Source organism: Chiloscyllium punctatum, chromosome 5 (genome assembly GCF_047496795.1).
Source record: "Chiloscyllium punctatum isolate Juve2018m chromosome 5, sChiPun1.3, whole genome shotgun sequence".
Lineage (NCBI taxonomy): Eukaryota > Metazoa > Chordata > Chondrichthyes > Orectolobiformes > Hemiscylliidae > Chiloscyllium > Chiloscyllium punctatum.
The window spans coordinates 7,632,042-7,651,896 of record NC_092743.1 but is presented as its reverse complement, the minus strand read 5'-3'; the positions used below and the strand labels follow the sequence as shown (position 1 = coordinate 7,651,896).

At 46.1% G+C, this 19,855-nt stretch overlaps 1 protein-coding gene across 1 annotated transcript in view; it reads left to right on the top strand.

Moving 5' to 3' along the window:
- LOC140476719 (cadherin-2-like) overlaps nt 1–19,855 on the top strand; it is a 181,833-nt gene that overhangs the window by 134,193 nt on the left and 27,785 nt on the right. The window contains exons 7-9 of the mRNA XM_072569539.1: nt 71–267; nt 9,284–9,537; nt 19,221–19,363. Of these exons, the coding sequence (XP_072425640.1) occupies nt 71–267; nt 9,284–9,537; nt 19,221–19,363 (594 nt within the window). The remainder of the gene's footprint in view (nt 1–70; nt 268–9,283; nt 9,538–19,220; nt 19,364–19,855) is intronic.

Here is a 19,855-nt window from a genome sequence, read left to right as displayed (position 1 = left end):
ATCGATTGGTTGTTAAAACAAAGACTGACTGAGTTACATACCTATCTGGGAGTTTAACCTGCGTCGTTTCTGTCTTTGCAGTTCTATGGGGAAGTCCCAGAAAATAGAATTGATGTCATTGTTTCAAACCTGACCGTGACCGATAAGGATCACCCTCATACTCCGGCCTGGAACACAGTTTATAAGATAACTGGTGGAGACCCTTCAGGACACTTTGCTGTACCAACTGACCCCATCAGTAATGACGGCCTGGTAACAGTTGTCAAGGTCAGTGATGTTGGAATGCCACAGATAATTGTTCCACTGGTGTGCCCTCGTTGCCAAATCCGGCATTCGGTCACTAAATGTTTTCCAAGCCATTTTTACTAAAAATGGTGTGGTGATGGATAATTTGATAACCCCAAGGGGAATCCCAAGTTGATCTCCTTATGGAGCTCGGTGAGCGTGATGGTAACACACCTGTCCAGCTGGAACTCATCACCTGAGACCTTTATACATGTAAAACTAAAACCAAGCACCCTCTTGTGGTGCACTCTCCATTAACCAAGAGAGCCACGTTCAAACCCCAACCTGCTTCAAAGGTGTGTATTAAGTAGGTTAATTAGAAAAATAGGTTAAATGAAAAGCATTATTTTTAAAATTATATTAAAAAACAAAGAGCCCTCTTGTGGTGTAATGGAAGTGTCCCTACATCTGAGCCAGGGGCCCGGGTTCGAGTTCCACCCGCTCCAGAGGGGTGTATTAACACCTCTGAATAAATGGTTTAAGAAAGTAGGTGAAATGATAATATTTATTTTGATAAAAGCAGGGGCCCTCTTGCGGTACAGAGGTAGTGTCTCCATCCCTGGACCTGGAGGCCCGGGTCCAAGTGCCACCTGCTCCAGAGAACTATAGACCAGTGAGCCTGATCTCGGTGGGCACGTTGTTGGAGGGAATCCTGAGGGACAGGACGTACATGTATTTGGAAAGGCAAGGGCTGATTTGGGATAGTCAACATGGCTTTGTGTGTGGGAATCATGTCTCTCAAACTTGATTGAGTTTTTTGAAGAAGTCACAAAGAAGATTGATGAGGGCAGAGCAGTAGATGTGATCTATATGGACTTCAGTAAGGCATTCGACAAGGTGCCCCATGGGACACTGATTAGCAAGGTTAGATCTCATGGAATACAGGGAGAATTAGCCATTTGGATTCAGAACTGGCTCAAAGGTAGAAGACAGAGGGTGGTGGTGGATGGTTGTTTTTCAGACTGGAGGCCTGTGACCAGTGGAGTGCCACAAGGATTGGTGCTGGGCCCTCTACTTTTTGTCATTTACATAATGATTTGGATGCAAGCATAAAAGGTAGAGTTAGATTAGATTAGATTAGATTACTTACAGTGTGGAAACAGGCCCTTTGGCCCAACAAGTCCACGCCGAAGCGCACCCACCCATACCCGTTCCCCTTGCATTTACCCGTACATCTAACACGATGGGCAATTTAGCGTGGCCAATTCACCTAACCTGCACATTTTTGGACTGTGGGAGGAAACCGGAGCTCCCGGAGGAAACCCACGCAGACATGGGGAGAATGTGCAAACTCCACACAGTCAGTCGCCTGAGGCGGGAAATGAACCCGAGTTTCTGGCGCTGTGAGGCAGCAATGCTAACCACTGTGCCACCGTGCCGCCCTCTAGTTAGTAAGTTTGCAGATGACACCAAAATTGGAGGTATAGTGGACAGCGAAGAGGGTTACCTCAGATTACAACAGGATCTGAACCAGATGGGCCAATGGGCTGAGAAGTGGCAGATGGAGTTTAATTCGGATAAATGCGAGGTTCTGCATTTTTGGGAAAGCTAATCTTAGCAAGACTTTATACACTTAATTGTAAGGTCCCAGGGAGTGTTGCTGAACAAAGAAGCCTTGGAGTGCAGGTTCATAGCTCCTTGAAAGTAGAGTCACTGGTAGATAGGATAGTGAAGAAGGCATTTGATATGCTTTCCTTTATTGGTCAAAGTATTGAATACAGGAGTTGGGAGGTCATGTTGCGGCTGTACAGGACATTGGTTAGGCCACTGTTGGAATATTGCATGCAGTTCTGGTCTCCTTCCTATCGGAAAGATGTTGTGAAACGTGAAAGGGTTCAGAAAAGATTTACAAGGATGTTGCCAGGGTTGGTAGATCTGAGCTATAGGGAGAGGCTGAACAGGCTGGGGCTGTTTTCCCTGGAGCGTTGGAGGCTGAGGGGTGACCTTATAGAGGTTTACAAAATTATGAGGAGCATGGATAGGGTAAATAGGCAAAGTCTTTTCCCTGGGGTTGGGGAGTCCAGAACTAGAGGGCATAGGTTTAGGGTGAGAGGGGAAAGATATAAAAGAGACCTAAGGGGCAAAGTTTTCATGCAGAGGGTAATATGTGTATGGAATGAGCTGCCAGAGGAAGTAGTGGAGGCTGGTACAATTGCAACATTTAAGAGGCATTTGGATGGGTATATGAATAGGAAGGGTTTGGAGGGATACGGGCCGGGTGCTGGCAGGTGGGACTAGATTGGGTTGGGATATCTGGTCGGCATGGATGGGTTGGACTGAAGAGTCTGTTTCCCTGCTGTACATTTCTATGACTCTATATGGAATAACATCTGTGAACAGGTTGATTAGAAAAATAGGTCAGAGAAATTTATTTTTGCTTTAAGGATTAGACTGCCTCCAATATCAGTGTACCTTTTCTTGGTTAAGGGACCCAAAACTAATCATCATATTCTAGGTATGGTCTGATAACTAGCCTTAGCTAATTTTAGTTGAAACCTCCCTAATCATTTGTACTCCATTTCCTTTGAAGTAAACATTCTATTGCCCTTCCCCATTAGCCACTGACCTTTGCTAGTGTTTTCTGGTTCATCAAATCCCTCTGTGCTGCAGTTTTCCACATATTTCTCTATTTAAATAATATTCAGCTCCTCTGTTCTTCCTGCTAAAGTGCATGATCACACATCACCCACGTTATACTCCATCCCCCAAATATTGTTTGCCCACCCAGTTAACCTGATTACATTCGCTCTCCTGTCATCCTCAGCACTTGCCTTTCCACTTGTATCACCCACCAAGTTGCCGACAGTAATTTCACTTCTGCCAATGTTAAGTTGCTGTTGCCCGTTTATTCTCTCACTCTATTTTTGAACGAGGAGGTTACATTGTCCTCCTCACCACAACCACCCTGTCAAGGAGCCTCAGGATTTTGTATCTTTCAACCTGGGGTTCTTGCTCTGTGAACTCTGTCACTATGAGCTATGCCTGTCCCACACTGCACTTACTGCACTGCACCTTATATGTAACCCACACCCCACCGCCCCGTGGCCAAACATTTCAAATCCCCCTCCTACTCTGCCGAGGACATGCGGGCCCTGGGCCTCCTCCATCGCCATGCCCTCACCACCCGATGCCTGGAGGAAGAACGCCTCACCTTCCATCTCAGGACTCTCCAACCCCATAGCATCAATGTGGACTTCAACAGTTTCCTCATTTCCCCTCCCCCCACGTTATCCCAGTTCCAATCTTCCAGTTCAGCACCGTCCTCATGACCTGTCCCATCTGTCAATCTTCCAACCCACCTATCCGCTTCACCCTCGTATCACCTGCACCCCCACCTCCATCCATCTATTACTCTCTCGGCTACCATCCCCCTAGACCCACCACCCCCCTCCCATTTATCTCTCCACCCCCGAGGCTCCCAGCCTCATTCCTGATGAAGGGCTTTTGCCCAAAACATCTATATTCCTGCTCTTTGGATGCTGCCTGACCTACTGTGCTTTTCCAGCACCACTCTAAGCTTGACTCTAATCTCCAGCATCTGCAGTATCCACTTCCGCATAGTCCACACTCCTTCCACTCCAAACCCTGAAAGAGGTGATGGCCTAGTGGTATTATCGCTAGACTGTTAATCCAGAGACCTCAGTAATGTTCTGGGGACCTGGGTTCAAATCCTGCCACAGCAAATGGTAGAATTTAAATTCAACCAAAAGAAAATCCACTATCAATTGTTGGGAAAACCCATCTGGGTCACTAATGTTCTTTAGGGAAGGAAACTGCTATCCTTACCTGGTCTGGCCTACATGTGACTCCAGATCCACAGCCATGTGGTTGACTTTCAACTGTCCTTTGGGCAATTAGGGATGGTCAGTAAATGCTGACCTAGAGAGCAACACCCACATCCCATCAATGAATAGAGGGAAAAAAAGTGTATTAGTAATGTTGGGCAAGTTAAAACTGGTAGATGTGGTGCCAACCAAGCAGGCTGCTTTGTCCAGGATGGTGTTGAGCCTTCTTGAGAGTTGTTGGAGCTGCCCCCATTCAGGCAAGTGGCGAGTATTCCATCACATTGCTGACTTGTGGATGGTGAACAGACTTTGCAATAATTGTTTTTTTAAAAAAATCTGTAATGGTGCTTTAGTGAAATTCGAAATTGACTTGTATAATTCATGCAAATGATGATTAAATGTAAGCTGTGAGGCTGGTAATCTTTTCCAAAGTATTCAATTAGTTCAGTTAATGAGTGAAATTAATACAGTAGATGCATGTAGTGGAAGGCATAATGGGCTCAAATTAACTGGTCAGTTTTCTACTTTCTTGACTGGAATCATGCTGTGTTCCAAATTTTCTGCTCATGTTTACAGACAGAAGACCTTTCCAAAGCAATTTGTTGGATTTTTAATCCGTTTAGGATTTGAGGCGCTCTGGTGCATGGTAGAACAACCCTTGTGCAATTATTGGCTTTTTAAAACAAAAATCAAATCAAAATTGTAACAAGTTTATTGCAGTTACAGTTTTGTCCTTTGCAAAGCAGAGTATGTTGTAAGTTGTTAAGTTGGCGTGTGTGTGGTGATGTGAACAAGGTTGGATTTCTTCAGCATTTCAGGGTAGCTACAGAAAAGAGACTAATCAGCCCGTTGTTTCCAAACTGGCGAGTTGCAAGAGTGACTCAGCTCATCCTATCGCCTTCCTTTCTCCTGCAATTCTTCTTTTACGTTCAGGATTTACAGGATGAGGGTGAATTCCACCATCTGCCATGGCAGGATTTGAACCCAGGTCCCCACAACATTACCAGGGTATCTGGATTAATAGTTTGACATTATTATCACTGGGTATCACTGTGCAAAACCGCATTCTCAGACAGGACATTCCAGAATTCTCTGGAACAAGACATTCCTCCTCCTGTCATTTCTGCTTCTTTTGCCAACTAGCGTCAAATGGTATCTCTCACTCTCACACTAGCTGGCTCGCTCTTCTGAAATTTATCGTGACACGTGATCCATTCAAATTTCCACAGAAAACATCAGTCGTTTTTCATTCTTTAAAAGGCCGGTGCAAATGCTTTGTATGTATTTGTAAAATGAGCCCTCCCCCGGCCAAAAAAATTAACTGGGAACAGGAAGAGGCCATTCGGCCCCTCAAGCCTCCATTCAGTTAGACCTTGGCTGTTCTTTATGTAATGTACATAAAGCCTTGCTTCTGTTATCCTTAATACTGAACAGAAAGGGTTCTGTGCTCTGGACTCCCCTAAACCCTTTCCAAGTCAGAGGAGGGGGTTTCTCCCCTCTAACTACCCAATTTGATTGCCTTTAATCATCTAAAACATCTTAATTAGTCTGCTCTTTATTCTTTTAAACCCAGCAGTCTATGCAATTTGTACTCCTACCTTTGATCACAGAACAATGTTCCTCTCTCTCTGACAGAGGCCTGTAGCCAGTGGACTTTGTAAATTCAGTTTGTTTTCAGGTTGATGTTGTAATAATCCACAGTAGAGGATTGATGAGTTAATCCATTGATCAAGGTATAAATATTAACCAGAACACCTGCCCCTGCTCTGGGGGCTAGTATCGGATCTACAATATTCACCTGAGATTTGAGAAGTGACTTCATTGAGGTCTATAAAATCATGAGAGGCATGGATAAGGTGAATAGCAAAGGTCTTTTCCCCAGGGTGGGGGAGTTCAAAACTAGAGGGCATCAGTTTAAGGTGAGAGGAGAAAGATTTAAAAGGCACCTGAGGGGCAACGTTTTCACACAGACTGGTTTGTGTGCAGAATGAACTGCCAGAGGAAGTGGTGGATGCAGGTACAGTTACAACGTTTAAAAGACATTTTGTTAAGTACGTCAGTAGAAACAGTTTGGAGGGATTCGGGCCAAATGCAGGCAGATGCGACTAGTTTAGTTTGAGATTATGGTCGGCATAGACTGGTTGGGCCAAAGGGTCTGTTTCCATGCTGTATGACTCTGAAATTGTTGGAACGGGCCTCTGTTTCATGTCCCATCAAAGAGTTCAGTTTGTGTCTGAATCTTTCAGAGAATCTGCACAGCAAAGAAAGAGGCTATTTTGACCATCAGGTCCACGTTGACCCTTCGAAGAGCATCCTACCAAGATCCAACCTATCCCTATAATCCTGCCTTTCCCTTGGATAGTCCCCCCAGTCTGCACGTCCCTGAACACTATGGGCAACTTAGCATTGCCAATCCACCCTAAGCTGCACATCTTTGGTCTGTGGGAGGAAACCAGAGCACCCAGAGGAAACCCACGCAGACTGAGAACGTGCAAACTCCATACAGACAGTTGCCCGAGGGTGGACATTTTGCAGTGCTATTTGAAACTGCGTCAGTCTGACCCAGTCTTGCCCAGTGCAGATAATCCAATTGCTGTCATGTTGGTACTGTGCAACCTTTGTTCACAACTTGAAAGACTCTAGACACCCCTCCCAACACCTGGCAGATAACAGCGCACAGGCTAACGTGGGAATACTGAGACCCGGGAATGGGAGTGGACTCTTCCGTCCTTCATTGCTGCTCCAACTTCGCATCAAATCCCAGCTGGCCTGGCTTTGGCCTTAGCCTCACCTTCCTACCCAGTTTCCCCCTCCACCCCCACCCAAACTAATCTTTGACCCCCTTGTCTCTCAAAGATTGATCTCCTCCAGCCTAGAATGTGTTAATGACCCAACCTCAAGAAGGTTCCCCAGACCCTCCCTCTGAGTGGGGAAAAAACATTTCTCCTCACCTTTTATACTTAAAAAAAATATAAAGTTCCTCCTCATCCATGTCATAAATGGACAAGTGCTTCTTAAAGCTGTGTCCTGTAGTTCTAGACTCCCCCCACTAGAGGCAGCATCCACCTGGTAGTCATCCCGTCAAGTCCCTTTAGGATTTAACACTTTTTCCGTAAGATCACCTCTCGTTCCCTGAAACTCCACTGGGTGTAGTCCCGAGCTTGCTAAACCTATCCTGATTACGTAAGCCTTTTATCCCAGCAATGAGTCAAGCAACCTTTCACTGGGATGCTTCTAACATAATTAAACTGTTTTTTTCAAATAAGACCACCAAAACAGGACACCGTGCTCCAGATGTGTCCTTACCAAGGCCCTGATCGACTGCAGCCAAACCCCTCTATTTTTGCATTGCATTCTAGTTGCTATAATGCTCATATTTTGTGTGTTCCTAATCAACTAACTTAGTGTGATTCATGTTAATAACACCCAGATCACTGTGTACCTCAGAGTTCTTTAATCTCCCTGTCTTTTCTCTAATTAGTATATGGTTTTGTCTGATCATCTAGCCCAAAATCGACCAGTTAAGGTTTGCCCAAACTGTAGTGAATCTTCCAAATGTTTGCCCACTCACTTAACCTGGCTTCATCCTTATGTAGATTCTTCTGTGTTACAACTTACTTTCCAACTTACCTTGGTGTCATCGCCAAGTATAGCTTCCAGATATTCAGCCCCCATTTCTAAATCCTTGGTTGTGGACAGTTGAGGTGCCAACATTGTTGTTGAAGCACTCCATTAGTTACAGCTTGCCAATCTGCCAAGGATTCTTATTCTCTGTTTCCTATGCTCTAACCTTTATCTCTGCTCCTATATTAGCCCCTCCACAATGTGCTGGAGATTTTCAATGTGCCACCTTGCCCAGCTCATCCACCTTGGGACCAGTCTCCAGACTGAAGTCCGAAGCTAAAGTCTGCTTGGAAGCACTCCACATCAAACAGGGTCAGTTAGAATTGTACTCACTGGAGTTTCAACGAATGAAGGGGGATTCACAAAGGGACCTGTAACATTCCAACAGGACCAGACCAGTTAGATGCAGGGAGGATGGTCCTGATGGTGGGGGAGCAACCACAGGGATGTAGTTTTAAGAATAAGTGGGAAATCGTTTAGGACTGAGATGAGGAGCAACATATTCCCCCAGAGAATGGGGAACCCGTAGAATTCACTACCATAAAAAGTAGTTGAGGACAGAACATTGATTTTTTTTTCCCAAGAAGGAGGTGGACATAGATCTTGTGGCTAAGGGGGTCAAGGGATATGGAGACGTGGCTTGGGGTATTGAACTCGATGATGACCCATGATCAAACTGAGTGTGGAATGGCCTACTCCTGCCCCTATCTTCTATTGGCCAGGAATCTGTCCTCCTCCTACCAGGGCACTGGGAGCTTTGCCAATCGAACTGCCTGCTCGGTTGTTTAATGACCACACCTTCCTTCATCTTCAAGTCCTAGAGTGAGTCTTGAAACCCGCAACTTCTGGCTTGGCCCCAGGCAGACTCCCCACTGAACCATGCGGTTTCCACGTGGGATCTTGCTGTGCACAAGTTGGCTGCAACACTTCCTACGGCACATGCGTGCACATGCATGTTCTCATGCTCGCTCACTCTGGCACACAAGCGCACACGTGTACATATGCAAACAGGCGCATACACGCACGTGTGTGTATACACCATGCTCTCCCACAGGCTCTCACAAGTGCAGGTACACACATGAACACATATGCACACACATGAACACAGACCAACCTGTGTGCGCACACATGCTGAAAAGTAAACGGTTGCCTGTGGAGCATTTTGGATGTAGTTGTGAAGAGAGCTTTGTAAAGTTGTCCAGCACAACGTTAGAAATTAAAAGGCATTATTTTTAAGGTCTTACAAAGGGAAAGTCTGACATTTTTTACAAAAAAAAAGACACTGGCAAATGCCATTGTTCCCATGCAGGATTGTGTGGGAGACTGGATGCAGCCCTGATGGGACCTGATAAAGGTCAGGCATTAAAGGTGACCCACTCAATATTTAATGTGCAACTTTAATTCATTGATATTGTGATGTGAATGCTGTAAGAGGTTAATTGTGTCCTGGAGGATGGTTGTATTTTTGTCGCTGTTCTCTATTTTATTTTAAGAAAATGCAAGCACACTAAATTAAAAACATTGTTTTCATGTAGACTTGCATGTTTTGCACATTTTGAAGTCTGTTTTTCTCTCTCCCTCCCTCGCAGCCTATTGACTATGAAACCAGCAGAGCCTTTGTACTGACAGTCATTGCTGTAAATCAGGAGCCCCTGACAAAAGGCATTCAGCTCCCTCCTCAATCGACAGCCACTGTCTCCATTACCGTTATTGATCTCAATGAGAGTCCGTATTTTGTTCCAAACCCCAAGCTGATCAGGCAGGAAGAGGGCCTACCTGCAGGCAAAGTGCTCACCGTCTTCACAGCTGAGGACCCTGACCGGTACATGCAGCAGACGATCAGGTATAGTAGCCCACTCTGATTCACGCTCGCGCGCGCGCACACTGATTTGGAGATGCCAGTGTTGGACTGGGGTGTACAAATTTAACGTCTCACACGCACTGTATCACTGAGTCCAGAGGGCTTCACCCTCTGCTCACTGTCCCTATCCGGAAAACCCTTTACGTCGAACATCGAACGTTACAGCGCAGTACAGGCCCTTCGGCCCTTGATGTTCTACTGACCTTTGGAACCAATCTGAAGCCCATCTAACCAACACTATTCCATTATCATCCATATGCCTCTCCAATGACCATTTAAATGCCCTGAAAGTTGGCATGTCTACTATTATTGCAGGTAGTGTGTTCCACACCCCTACTACTGAGTAAAGAACCTACCTCTGACATCTGTCCTATATCTATCATCCCTCAATTTATAGCTATGTCCCCTTGTGCTAGCCATCACCATCTGAGGAAAAAGACTCTCATTGCCCACGCTATCTAACCCTCTGATTATCTTAGATGTTGCAATTAGGCCACCTTGCAACCTTCTCCCTAATGAAAGCAGCTTCAAGTCCCTCAGCCTTTCCTTGTAAGACCTTCCCTCCATACCAGGCAACATCCGAGTAAATCTCCTCTGAACCCTTTCCAAAGCTTCCACATCCTTCCTAAAATGCGGTGACCAGGACTGTACACGGTACTCCACGTGTGGCCGCACCAGAGTTTTGTACAGCTGCAGTATGACCTCATGGTTCCGTGATCCCTCTACCAATAAAAGCTAACACACCGTACGCCTTCTTAACAACCCTATAAACCTGAGTGGCAACGTTAAGGGATCTATGTACATGGACACAGAGATCTCTCTGCTCATCTACAGTACCAAGAGATTGTTAATTGTAGCTGCTATCATGGTATCACACTTGCCTCTCTTATACAAACATAGAAAATATGAGTAGGCCATTCAGCCTTCAAACCTGCTCCGCCATTCAATGTGATCATGACTGATCGTCCAACTCAGTCCTCTGTTCCCATTTTCTCCCCCATTCCCTTTGATCCCTTTCTCCCTAAGAACTGTACCTAACTCCTCCTTGAAAACATTCAATGTTTTGGCCTCAACCACTTCCTGTGGCAGAGAATTCCACAGGCTCCGCACTCTCTGGGTGAAGACATTTCTTCTCATCTCAGTCCGAAATGGTCCATCTGTTTCCTTAGACAGTGACCCACTGGTCCTGGTCATCACTTTCCCCACCTTCCTCATTTCCCCTCCCCCCACCTTTTCTCAGTCCCGACCCTCGGACTCAGCACCACCTTCTTGACCTGCAATCTTCTTCCTGACCTCTCCGCCCCCAACCCCTCTCTGGCCTATCACCCTCACCTTAACTTACTTTCACCTATCGCATTCCCAAGTCTGTCCTCCCTATCTTTTATCTTAGTCTGCTTGGCACACCCTCCTCGTTCCTGAAGAAGGGCTTATGCCTGAAACGTCGATTCTACTGTTGTTTGGATGCTGCCTGACCTGCTGCGCTTTTCCAGCAACACATTTTTCAGCTCTGATCTCCAGCATCTGCAGTCCTCACTTTCTCCTGGTCATCAGGAACAAGAGGAAACAAGCTTTCCACGTCTCCCCTGTCAAGACCCCTAAGAATCATTAAATGCTTCAATAGAGACTCGTCTTCAGTTTCTTTAATTCTGAAGAAGATTCATATCAGACTTGAAACGTTAACTATGTTTCTCTCTCCATTTGCCTTGTGTCTGTATGTGGGTTCTCTGGCGTAATTCTCGTCACCCACTTTTCAAAGGCTTCTGTTTCTTTCCACAGTACTTTTATTTATTGCCCCAAGTTTACAAGGCCAGGGGGAAACTTGGTAGGACATATCCTCAGAGGAACTGTGTTCCCCTTGTTAGCACCTTGAGTCTTCTTTCATCCTTCCATCTACACAACGTTACTTCTGTCTCCCTCTGTCCCCTGTTTGACTCTCTTTGTAAAACACAATTCGCCTCGACTCCTTTCTGCATCTTTTCCCAATTACCTCAATCTGTCTCGAATAAAAAGAAACTACTGTGGTGGCTGGAGAACCGAAATGAAGCAATGCCAACTCTGCAGGATTGTAGTGCAAGGAAAAACTGAGTTAACAGTTTGTGTCCAGGTATCTGAGCCTCCTGATACTAGAAATATCAGCTACTTGCTTTTGGGGAGAGGCTCCATCACTATTTTATTTCTGGACCGTTATTTTCTCAGTCAGTTATTTTCCCTCTAATCCTCCCCTGGGTTTGGTCTCCTCACTGTCACCAGCAGCTGTGGTCTTCCGGATCCTTCCCTAACTATTGCTGGCGACCATATTGGGTGACGGATAAGTTGCTATCACTTTTTCTACTGGTGAAACTTCTCCGATGATCGACCATCGATCAAAATCCGAGCCGTCCGTGACGGCCGGCTAGATTCATCCAGTCAATTTCCCCCTCGGTCATCCATTTGAATAGCAAAGCAAGCTCAATGGGCTGAATGGCTGACTTTTGCCTCCAGGTCTTGTGGTCACACTCCCTGTGTAGGTGGGACTGTCCTGAGAGGAGAGATTGAAGAAGCCGGTCTTGTGTTCCCCCCAGAATTTTGAGGAATTTGAAACATATAAAGGTGGTAGAGAAGGTGTCGGATGTGGGAAGGAGAGTCTCCCCTGGGTAGCCGGGGTTTGTGATGGTGGGGGTGGGTGGCGGTCTTGAACCAGTGAATGCAGCCTCAGAGTAAGGGTTAGGCCACTGAAGACTGAGATGAACAGGGCTGGTGAATCTCTACCCGAGAAGCTATTGAGGAGTTGAGTATATTCAAGATCGAGGTTGAGAGATTCCAGCATAGGACAGTACAGCACAGGAACAGGCCCTTCAGCCCACCATGTCTGTGCCAACCATGATGCCATTCTAAGCTAATCCCACCTGTCTGCACATAGTCCATATCCCTCTAATCCCTGCCTGTTCGTGTGTCGATAAACATTGCTATTGTATCTGTTTCCACCACCTCCCCTGGCACCATGTTTCCAACACGTACCACCCTCTGTGTGAAAAGATTTGCCTTGCCCGTCTTTAAACATCTTTAAATCTCTGACATTAAACCCATGCCCCCTATTATTTGCCATTTCCACCCTGAGACTCCTGACTATCCAGCCTGTCCACGCCTCTCCTAATTTTAAAAACTTTAATCAGGTCACACCATCTCCTGCAGAAACCATCCTCGTTTGTCCAACCTCTCCTTATTGCTAATACACTCCAATCCAGGCCATATCCTCGTTAACCTCTTTTGCACCCTCTCCAAAGCCTCCGCATCCTCCCTCTAGTGTGGCGACCAGAAATGCACCCAATTTATTTATTGCCCTGAGTTTACAAGGCCATGGGGATGTATCCTCAGAGGAACTGTGTTTCCCTTGTTAGCATCTTGCGTTTTCTTTTATCCTTCCATCTACACAACCTTACTTCTGTCTCCCTCTGTCCCCTGTTTGACTCTCTCTGTAAAACACAATTCACCTCGACTCCTTTCTGCATTTTTTTTGTTTTGGTGATTTTTTTTAACTTTCTCAGAAGGCAGCAAATATTTTTGAGATGAATAGACAGATTCTTGTTATCCAAGGGGCATGAAAGACTATCAGGGATAGACCTAATGGGCTGAATGGCCTACTTCTGCTCCTCTGCCTAATGGTCTTCTTCCCCGTGATGGTGGGATTGTTCGAAGGGGTAGGAAGCACTTCTGCATACAGGGTGGTAGAGGTTTGGAACGCATCCACAAATGTCAGTTGATTCTCCATCAGTTCATTTGAAATCAAATTTTTGTTAAGCAAAGGTAGCAAGAGATATGGGCCAAAGGCAGGTATATGGAGTTAGGTCACAGATCAACCATGATCTCGTTGAATGGTGGAACAGGCTCTCAAGGGGCTGAATGGCCTACTCCTGTGGCTAATTCGTATGATTACGTTTTTCATAAGACATAGGAGCAGAAATTAAGCCATTCAGCCCATCAAGTCTGCTCTATCATTCAATCATGGCTGATAAGTTTCTCAACCCCATTCTCCCACTTGCTCCCTGTAACATTAGACTAGATTCCCTACAGTGTGGAAACAGGCCCTTCAGCCCAACAAGTCCATATCGACCCTCTGAAGAGTAACCCACCCAGATCCACTTCCCTCTGACTAATACACCTAACATTACGGGCAACCTAGCATGGCGAATTCACCTGACCTGCACATCTTTGGACTATGGGAGGAAACCAGAGCACCCTGAGGAAACCCAGGCAGACACGGGGAGAATGTGCAAACTCCGCACAGACAGTCACGTGAGGCTGGAATTGAACCTGGGACCCTGTGAGGCAGCAGTGCTAACCACTGAGCCACCTTGCCACCCATGATACTCAAGAACTTGTTAACCACCCGTCTTAAATATAGTCAGTGACCTGGCTTCCACAACCTTCTGTGAGAGTGAATTCCATAGATTCCCCACTGTCTGGCTGAGGAAGTTTCTCCTTACCTCTGTTATAAAAGGTCTTCCCTTTACTCTAAGACTGTGCCCTCGGGTTCTAGTCTCTCCTACCAATAGAATCATCTTCCCAGCATTTACTCTGTCCAGGCCATTCAGTATTCCAAGCCCCCCCATCCTTCTAAGCACCATAGAGTATAAATCCAGAGTTCTCAAACATTCCTCATATGTTAAGCTTTTCATTCCGGGACCATTCTTGTGAACCTCCTCTGAACACAGTGCAGGGCCAGTCCATCCTTCCGGAGATATGGGGCCCAAAACTGCACACAATACTCCAAATGTGGCCTGATCAGAGCCTCAGGAGTCCATCCCTGCTTTTATATTTTAGTGCACTCAAAATAAATGCCGTCATTGCATTTGCCTTCCTAACTCCTGACTCAACCTGCAAGTTTACCTTGTGAGAATCCTAGACTAGAATTCCCAAGCTTCTTTGCGCTTCAGACTTCTGAATTTGCTCCCCATTTAGAAAATAGTCCATGCCTGTATTCTTCTGAACAAAGTGAATGACCTCACAGTTTCCATTGTTGTACTCCATCTGCCACTTCTTTGCCCATGCTCCTGACCTTCCCAACCATTTTGTTCTTGTCAAGGTGCCTTAGGTCACAGTATTTTGATGGTTGCATCCTATTAGCAAGCTCCTATCGCTGTTTCGTCTTATACTTTCATTTTGGGTATGTCCCGTATCCATCACTGAAAAGGTGCCGCAGAATTGCGTGAGCTACGCTGTCCTCTTCTTTCATTATAGAAAAGAAATGGCCAGTAAGTCACCAATTTCCAGGGAGGAATATTCATTACATTTGAAATGTGTTGCACATTGCCATTTCCTCTCCAATTAAATTCTGATGGTGAAATATATGTTTTAGCCTAGAGCAGTGAATGGTTCATGAATATTTATTCACCGTTATAAAGCTAGCGTTTCATTGAAGTAAAAATGATAAGGGAGAGAGGTCCTCAAAGTATTGAATAGCTGAGGCCGCAGAGGCAGCTGGTAACTGTGTTCCTGAACAGTTCTACAAATATCCACTTCTCCTCCCCCCCGCCCAAAACACTCAGTAGCAGCAGTCTATACTGCCTATAAGACGCACTGCGGAAATTCATCAAAGATCCTCAGACAGCACCTTCCAAACCTACAACCACTTCCATCTAATTCACTTGTGGGATGTGGGTGTCATTGGCTCGGCCCAGCCGAGTGGCCCCTTGACAAGGTGGGGGTGAGCTGCCTTCTTGAACCGCTGCAGTCCATGTGCTGTGGGTAGATCCACAATACCCTTAGGGAGGGAATTCCAGGATTCTGACCCAGCGACACTGAAGGAACAGTGATATATTTCCAGTCAGGGGGAGGGAAGGGGAGTGACTTGGAGGGGAGTTTGCACGGGGTGGTGTTCCCATGTATCTGCAGCCCTTGTCCTTCTAGATGGAAGTGGTTGTGGGTTTGGAAGGTGCTGTGTGGGGATCTTTGGTCAATTTCTACAGTGCATCTTGTAGATGGGACACACTGCTGCCACTGAGTGTGGGTGGTGGATGGTGTGGGTGGTGGATGAGGTGTCAGTTGATTACTGCAAGGAAGGATCTCTCAGATACTGAATTGGCCTGAGGGGTGAGGAGGCTGGCGATGTTCCTAACAGGCTGTAGGTGTTCAGTGTGATGTCAGTCATACAGGGTGTTTTGTCCTAGACAATTTGGAGCCATACCCTTCCATGAAAGACACCCTTCCTGTCTGTATAGGGTGAGTTCAGTTCAGTTTGTGGTCAATGGTAACCCCCAGGATGTTAATAGTGGGGTGATTCTGTGCTGGTGATTGAACATCAAAGAGTGATGGTTGGACTCTTTTGTCGGAGATGGTCATGGGCTGACGTTTGTTTGCAAATAACATGCAGGCCTCCCCTCCAACCCCTTCCCACAAAGATATTTCTGTGTTTGGGCACAGACTGCTTCAGTGCCAAAGGGGTTCTCAACTGATGCTGAACCAGTGAATCTTGCCACTCTGATCTTACATTGGAGTGAAGGTGCAGCTGAAGGAATATCACTTGACAACATTTGACGCCAAACCAGGGAAACCATTTCTGTGAAGGCTTAGTCATTGAGGATGTTCAAGTAAATGATTGATCCCTGTGTATCAAGTGCAACATGAGATATGGTGATACAGCAGGGAAATGATGTTGAGGTAGAAGGTCACCCATGGTCTAGATAAATGGCGGAACAGGCTTGAGGGGCTGAATGGCCTACTTGAGCTCCTATTTCTACGTTTACATACGGATAGGCGAAAGGGAGGCCCTAAGGAAGGGGACAGAGAGGTGGAGAATGCCGGAGGGGTCCACAAGAGAATTCCAGAGCTAAGGGTCTTCAATTCTCATGGTTGGACAATTAAAACTAGAGACTGTGATGTGAGGGAATGCAGAGACAGCAGAGGGCTGCAGAATTGGAAGAGGCAGGGTAAGATTGCTAAACCTATCATCGCTGAACCATGAGACTGTGTCAGTCAGTGCACATACTCAGCACCTGCCTTCTCTACCCACACACACACATTCCCCCCCCCCCCCCCCCCCCCCCCAAGCTTTTCTCCTTTCAAGGCCACTATTAGCGCACTGCACAATTCTGGTCTCCCTCCCATTGGCAAGATGTTGTCAAACTTGAGAGGGTTCAGAAAAGATTTACAAGGATGTTGCTGGTGTTTGAGGGTTTCAGCTCTAGTTCGTTATTCGATAACGCGATGGTTGTGTTCCTGCACTAACCCACATTATAGATAAATCGTGCTTCAGAAACAGCGCTTAAAGTGTTGCCGATATAATCGCGTTACAGCCAACACACGTTTTGAAAGTTCACACTTCAGAAACAATGCCCCCCAATTCGTCAATCATGTTACGGCTAATTCACGTTAATGAAATGTGCCGTATAGCAGAATGGCTTGTATCAGGACAGGCTGGACAGTCTGGGGCTGTTTTCCCTGGAGGCTAAGGCATGACCTTATAGTGGTTCAAAAAATTATAAGGGGCACAGATTGGGGAAATAGACATGGTCTTTTTCTCAGGAGTCCAGAACTAGAAGACAGAGGTTTAAGGTGAGAGGGGAAAGTTTTAAAAGGGCCCTCGGGAGCAATGTTGTCATGCAGAGGGTGGTGTGTGTATGGAATGAGCTGCCAGAGGAATTGGAGGAGGCTGGTACAATTACAGCATTTAAAAGGCATTTGGAGTGATATTGACCAAATGTTGGCAAACGGGACTGGATTAATTTAGGATATCTGGTTGGCATGGACAAGTTGCACTAAAGGGTCTATTTCCATGCTGTATATGTCTGTAAATCTAATTGGGAAAGCTGTTTTTTATTTAACAAAAGGAGTAGTTCTGTGATTATCCAGTGTGGTTTCCTGTTCCTAAACACTGGCTTGTCTAACTTAGCAACACTTAACAGAAGTTAACTTGGCATTAAACCAGAAGAATATCTCAGGCAATCTCGGCTGATCTATGTTTTTGTGGTGACAGAAAGATATTTCAGGTCTGTCATTTTTCAACTGAATTCATCAGCCTGAGAGCTTTACTATGTTTGTCTTCCTCCTGCCTGACCTGCAAAACGTTTCCGGAACTTTCTGTTCCCGCTTCAGATTTTCAAGCGGGGTTCTGTTTTTGGAACAATGTGCATTAGTTCTGCCCTCCCAGCCCATAAACGCTCTTTTCACCGTGTCACTCGAAGTGTATCTTTGCATTTGTATAGCCCCTCTTAACACAGTGAAGCGTTCTGGGGTCCTTTTGGCTCTGATGAGGATTCGACACCGGGGAGTAGGGCGCTTGAAGCAATGACTGTAACCTCAGCCAGGAATTAATTGTAGAACCGATAGCTCCAGCTTTGTGTTTGTGGCATTTTTATCCGGGCCCACAACACTACATTCCCGTCATGAGTTTTAATGTTTCTTTATAAAGCACCTTATGTGCAAGAAATATGGTTTCACTAAACTCTGCAGACTTCAGAGAGAAATCAAAATAGTGCCCTGGTCTGGTGCCCAAATCCTGCTTTGTGTTCTCAAGAATATGTATTTTTAAAGAATCCTTTTTTAAATGTTAGACCATAAGACACAGGAGCAGAAATTAGGCCACTCAGCCCATCAAATCTCCTCCTCCATTCAATCATAGCTGATACGTTTCTCAACCCCATTCTCCCGCTTTCTCCCCGTAACCCTTAATCTCCCTGATAATCAAGAGCCTATCTATCTCGGTCTTAAATATACTCAATGACCTGGCCTCTACAGCCTTCTGTGGCAATGAATTCCACTCTCTGGCTGAAGAAGTTTCTCCTTATCTCCCTTTACTCTAAGGATCCTAGTCTGTCCTACCAAAGGAAACATCTTCCCAACATCCACTGTATGTTTCAATTCGATCCCCCCTCATCCTTCTAAACTCCACCGAGTTGTAGACCCAGAGTCCTTAAACGTCCTTGGTCTGTTACGCCTTTCATACCTGGGACCATTCTTTTGAACCTCCTCTGAACACGCTCCAGACCTCGAAGTGAAGAGCCCATCGTGCTCCTGCTCTGCCACTCCCTGCTATCTCCATTTGTGCAGCAGTGTAGCTTTTCTAGAAAAGAGCGTACTTCTAGGGCTGCAGTGGAGAGAGCTGATTGAGGGCTGGGACTGAGTAACTGGGTAGGCCTTTCAAAGAGGCAGAAGCGAGGCCTGCAGATGCTGGAGATCAGAGTCGAGAGTGTGGTGCTGGAAAAGCACATCAGGTCAGGCAGAGTCCAGGGAGCAGGGAAATCGACATTTCGGGCAAAAGCCCTCCATCAGGCTGATGAACCTGTGGAATTCTGTACCAAAGGAGGCCCAGTCACTGAGTATAAAGAGATTGTTCATTTTGTTTTAAGCATTTAAGAGCATCACAGGGCCTGAGGAGAAATTGGGAATGTGGAGGTAGACCGTAATCCTACCGAATGATGGAACAGGCTAAGAGGGCTGAATGACCACCTCCTGCTTCAGGTTTCTATGATGCTGTGGCTGGTCTATCCCTTACCCACCTTCATCCCTTCCCCTCGCCATTAAAAACGAGAGTGATCCAAGACCTGGTCCAGATGCCCGTACAGTCGCGAGCACATGCACAGTCAGGGTAGTGGTCCTGTGCATGTCAGCGTTTATTGCTGCACCAGGTGTTGACGTTGACAAGTAACTGACCACCCCTAATCTAATGCACTTGTGGTTTCTCATCCCAGATACTCGAAGTTATCGGATCCAGCAAACTGGCTCAAAATCGATCCACTCCAAGGACAGATTACCACCGTCGCCACACTCGATCGTGAATCCCCTTACGTTAAAAATAACATGTACAACGCAACGTTCCTGGCATCAGACAGCGGTATGTGCTACACTGCTCCACCAGCTCAGCTAAACGGTTCATGTGCTAATCTCTGCCTCCCTTCCTGTCTTCTTTTGTGTCTTGACCTTGTTACTTGGCGTGTTAAAGATCACAGCGGCACTGGTAAAGTGGTGCAAAGGTCCTTCCAATCTCCTCAGCTTGAGCCTTTTCAATGATGTGGGCCAGCCTTTGTGTTTTTCGGGTGAAATCTGAATCTTTCCTGCCTTGTAATGTTTGGTCCCCGCGGTTGTCACAGTCGGTGTAATTTTTGTAGCTATGACTATTTGTTTATTTAAAACCTCTCGGGTTCTGCCCTGCGCACCCACGCCCCACAAGGTTTGGGTTTCCCAGAGCCACAGCGCAGGATGAGGCAATTCGGCCCATCGTGCCTGCTCTCATTCTAAACCCTAGGGCCAATCTCCTGCCATCTCCCTACATCCCTGGTACACCATTTCCATTCAAATAATTATCCAGTGCCCCTCCTGAATGCCT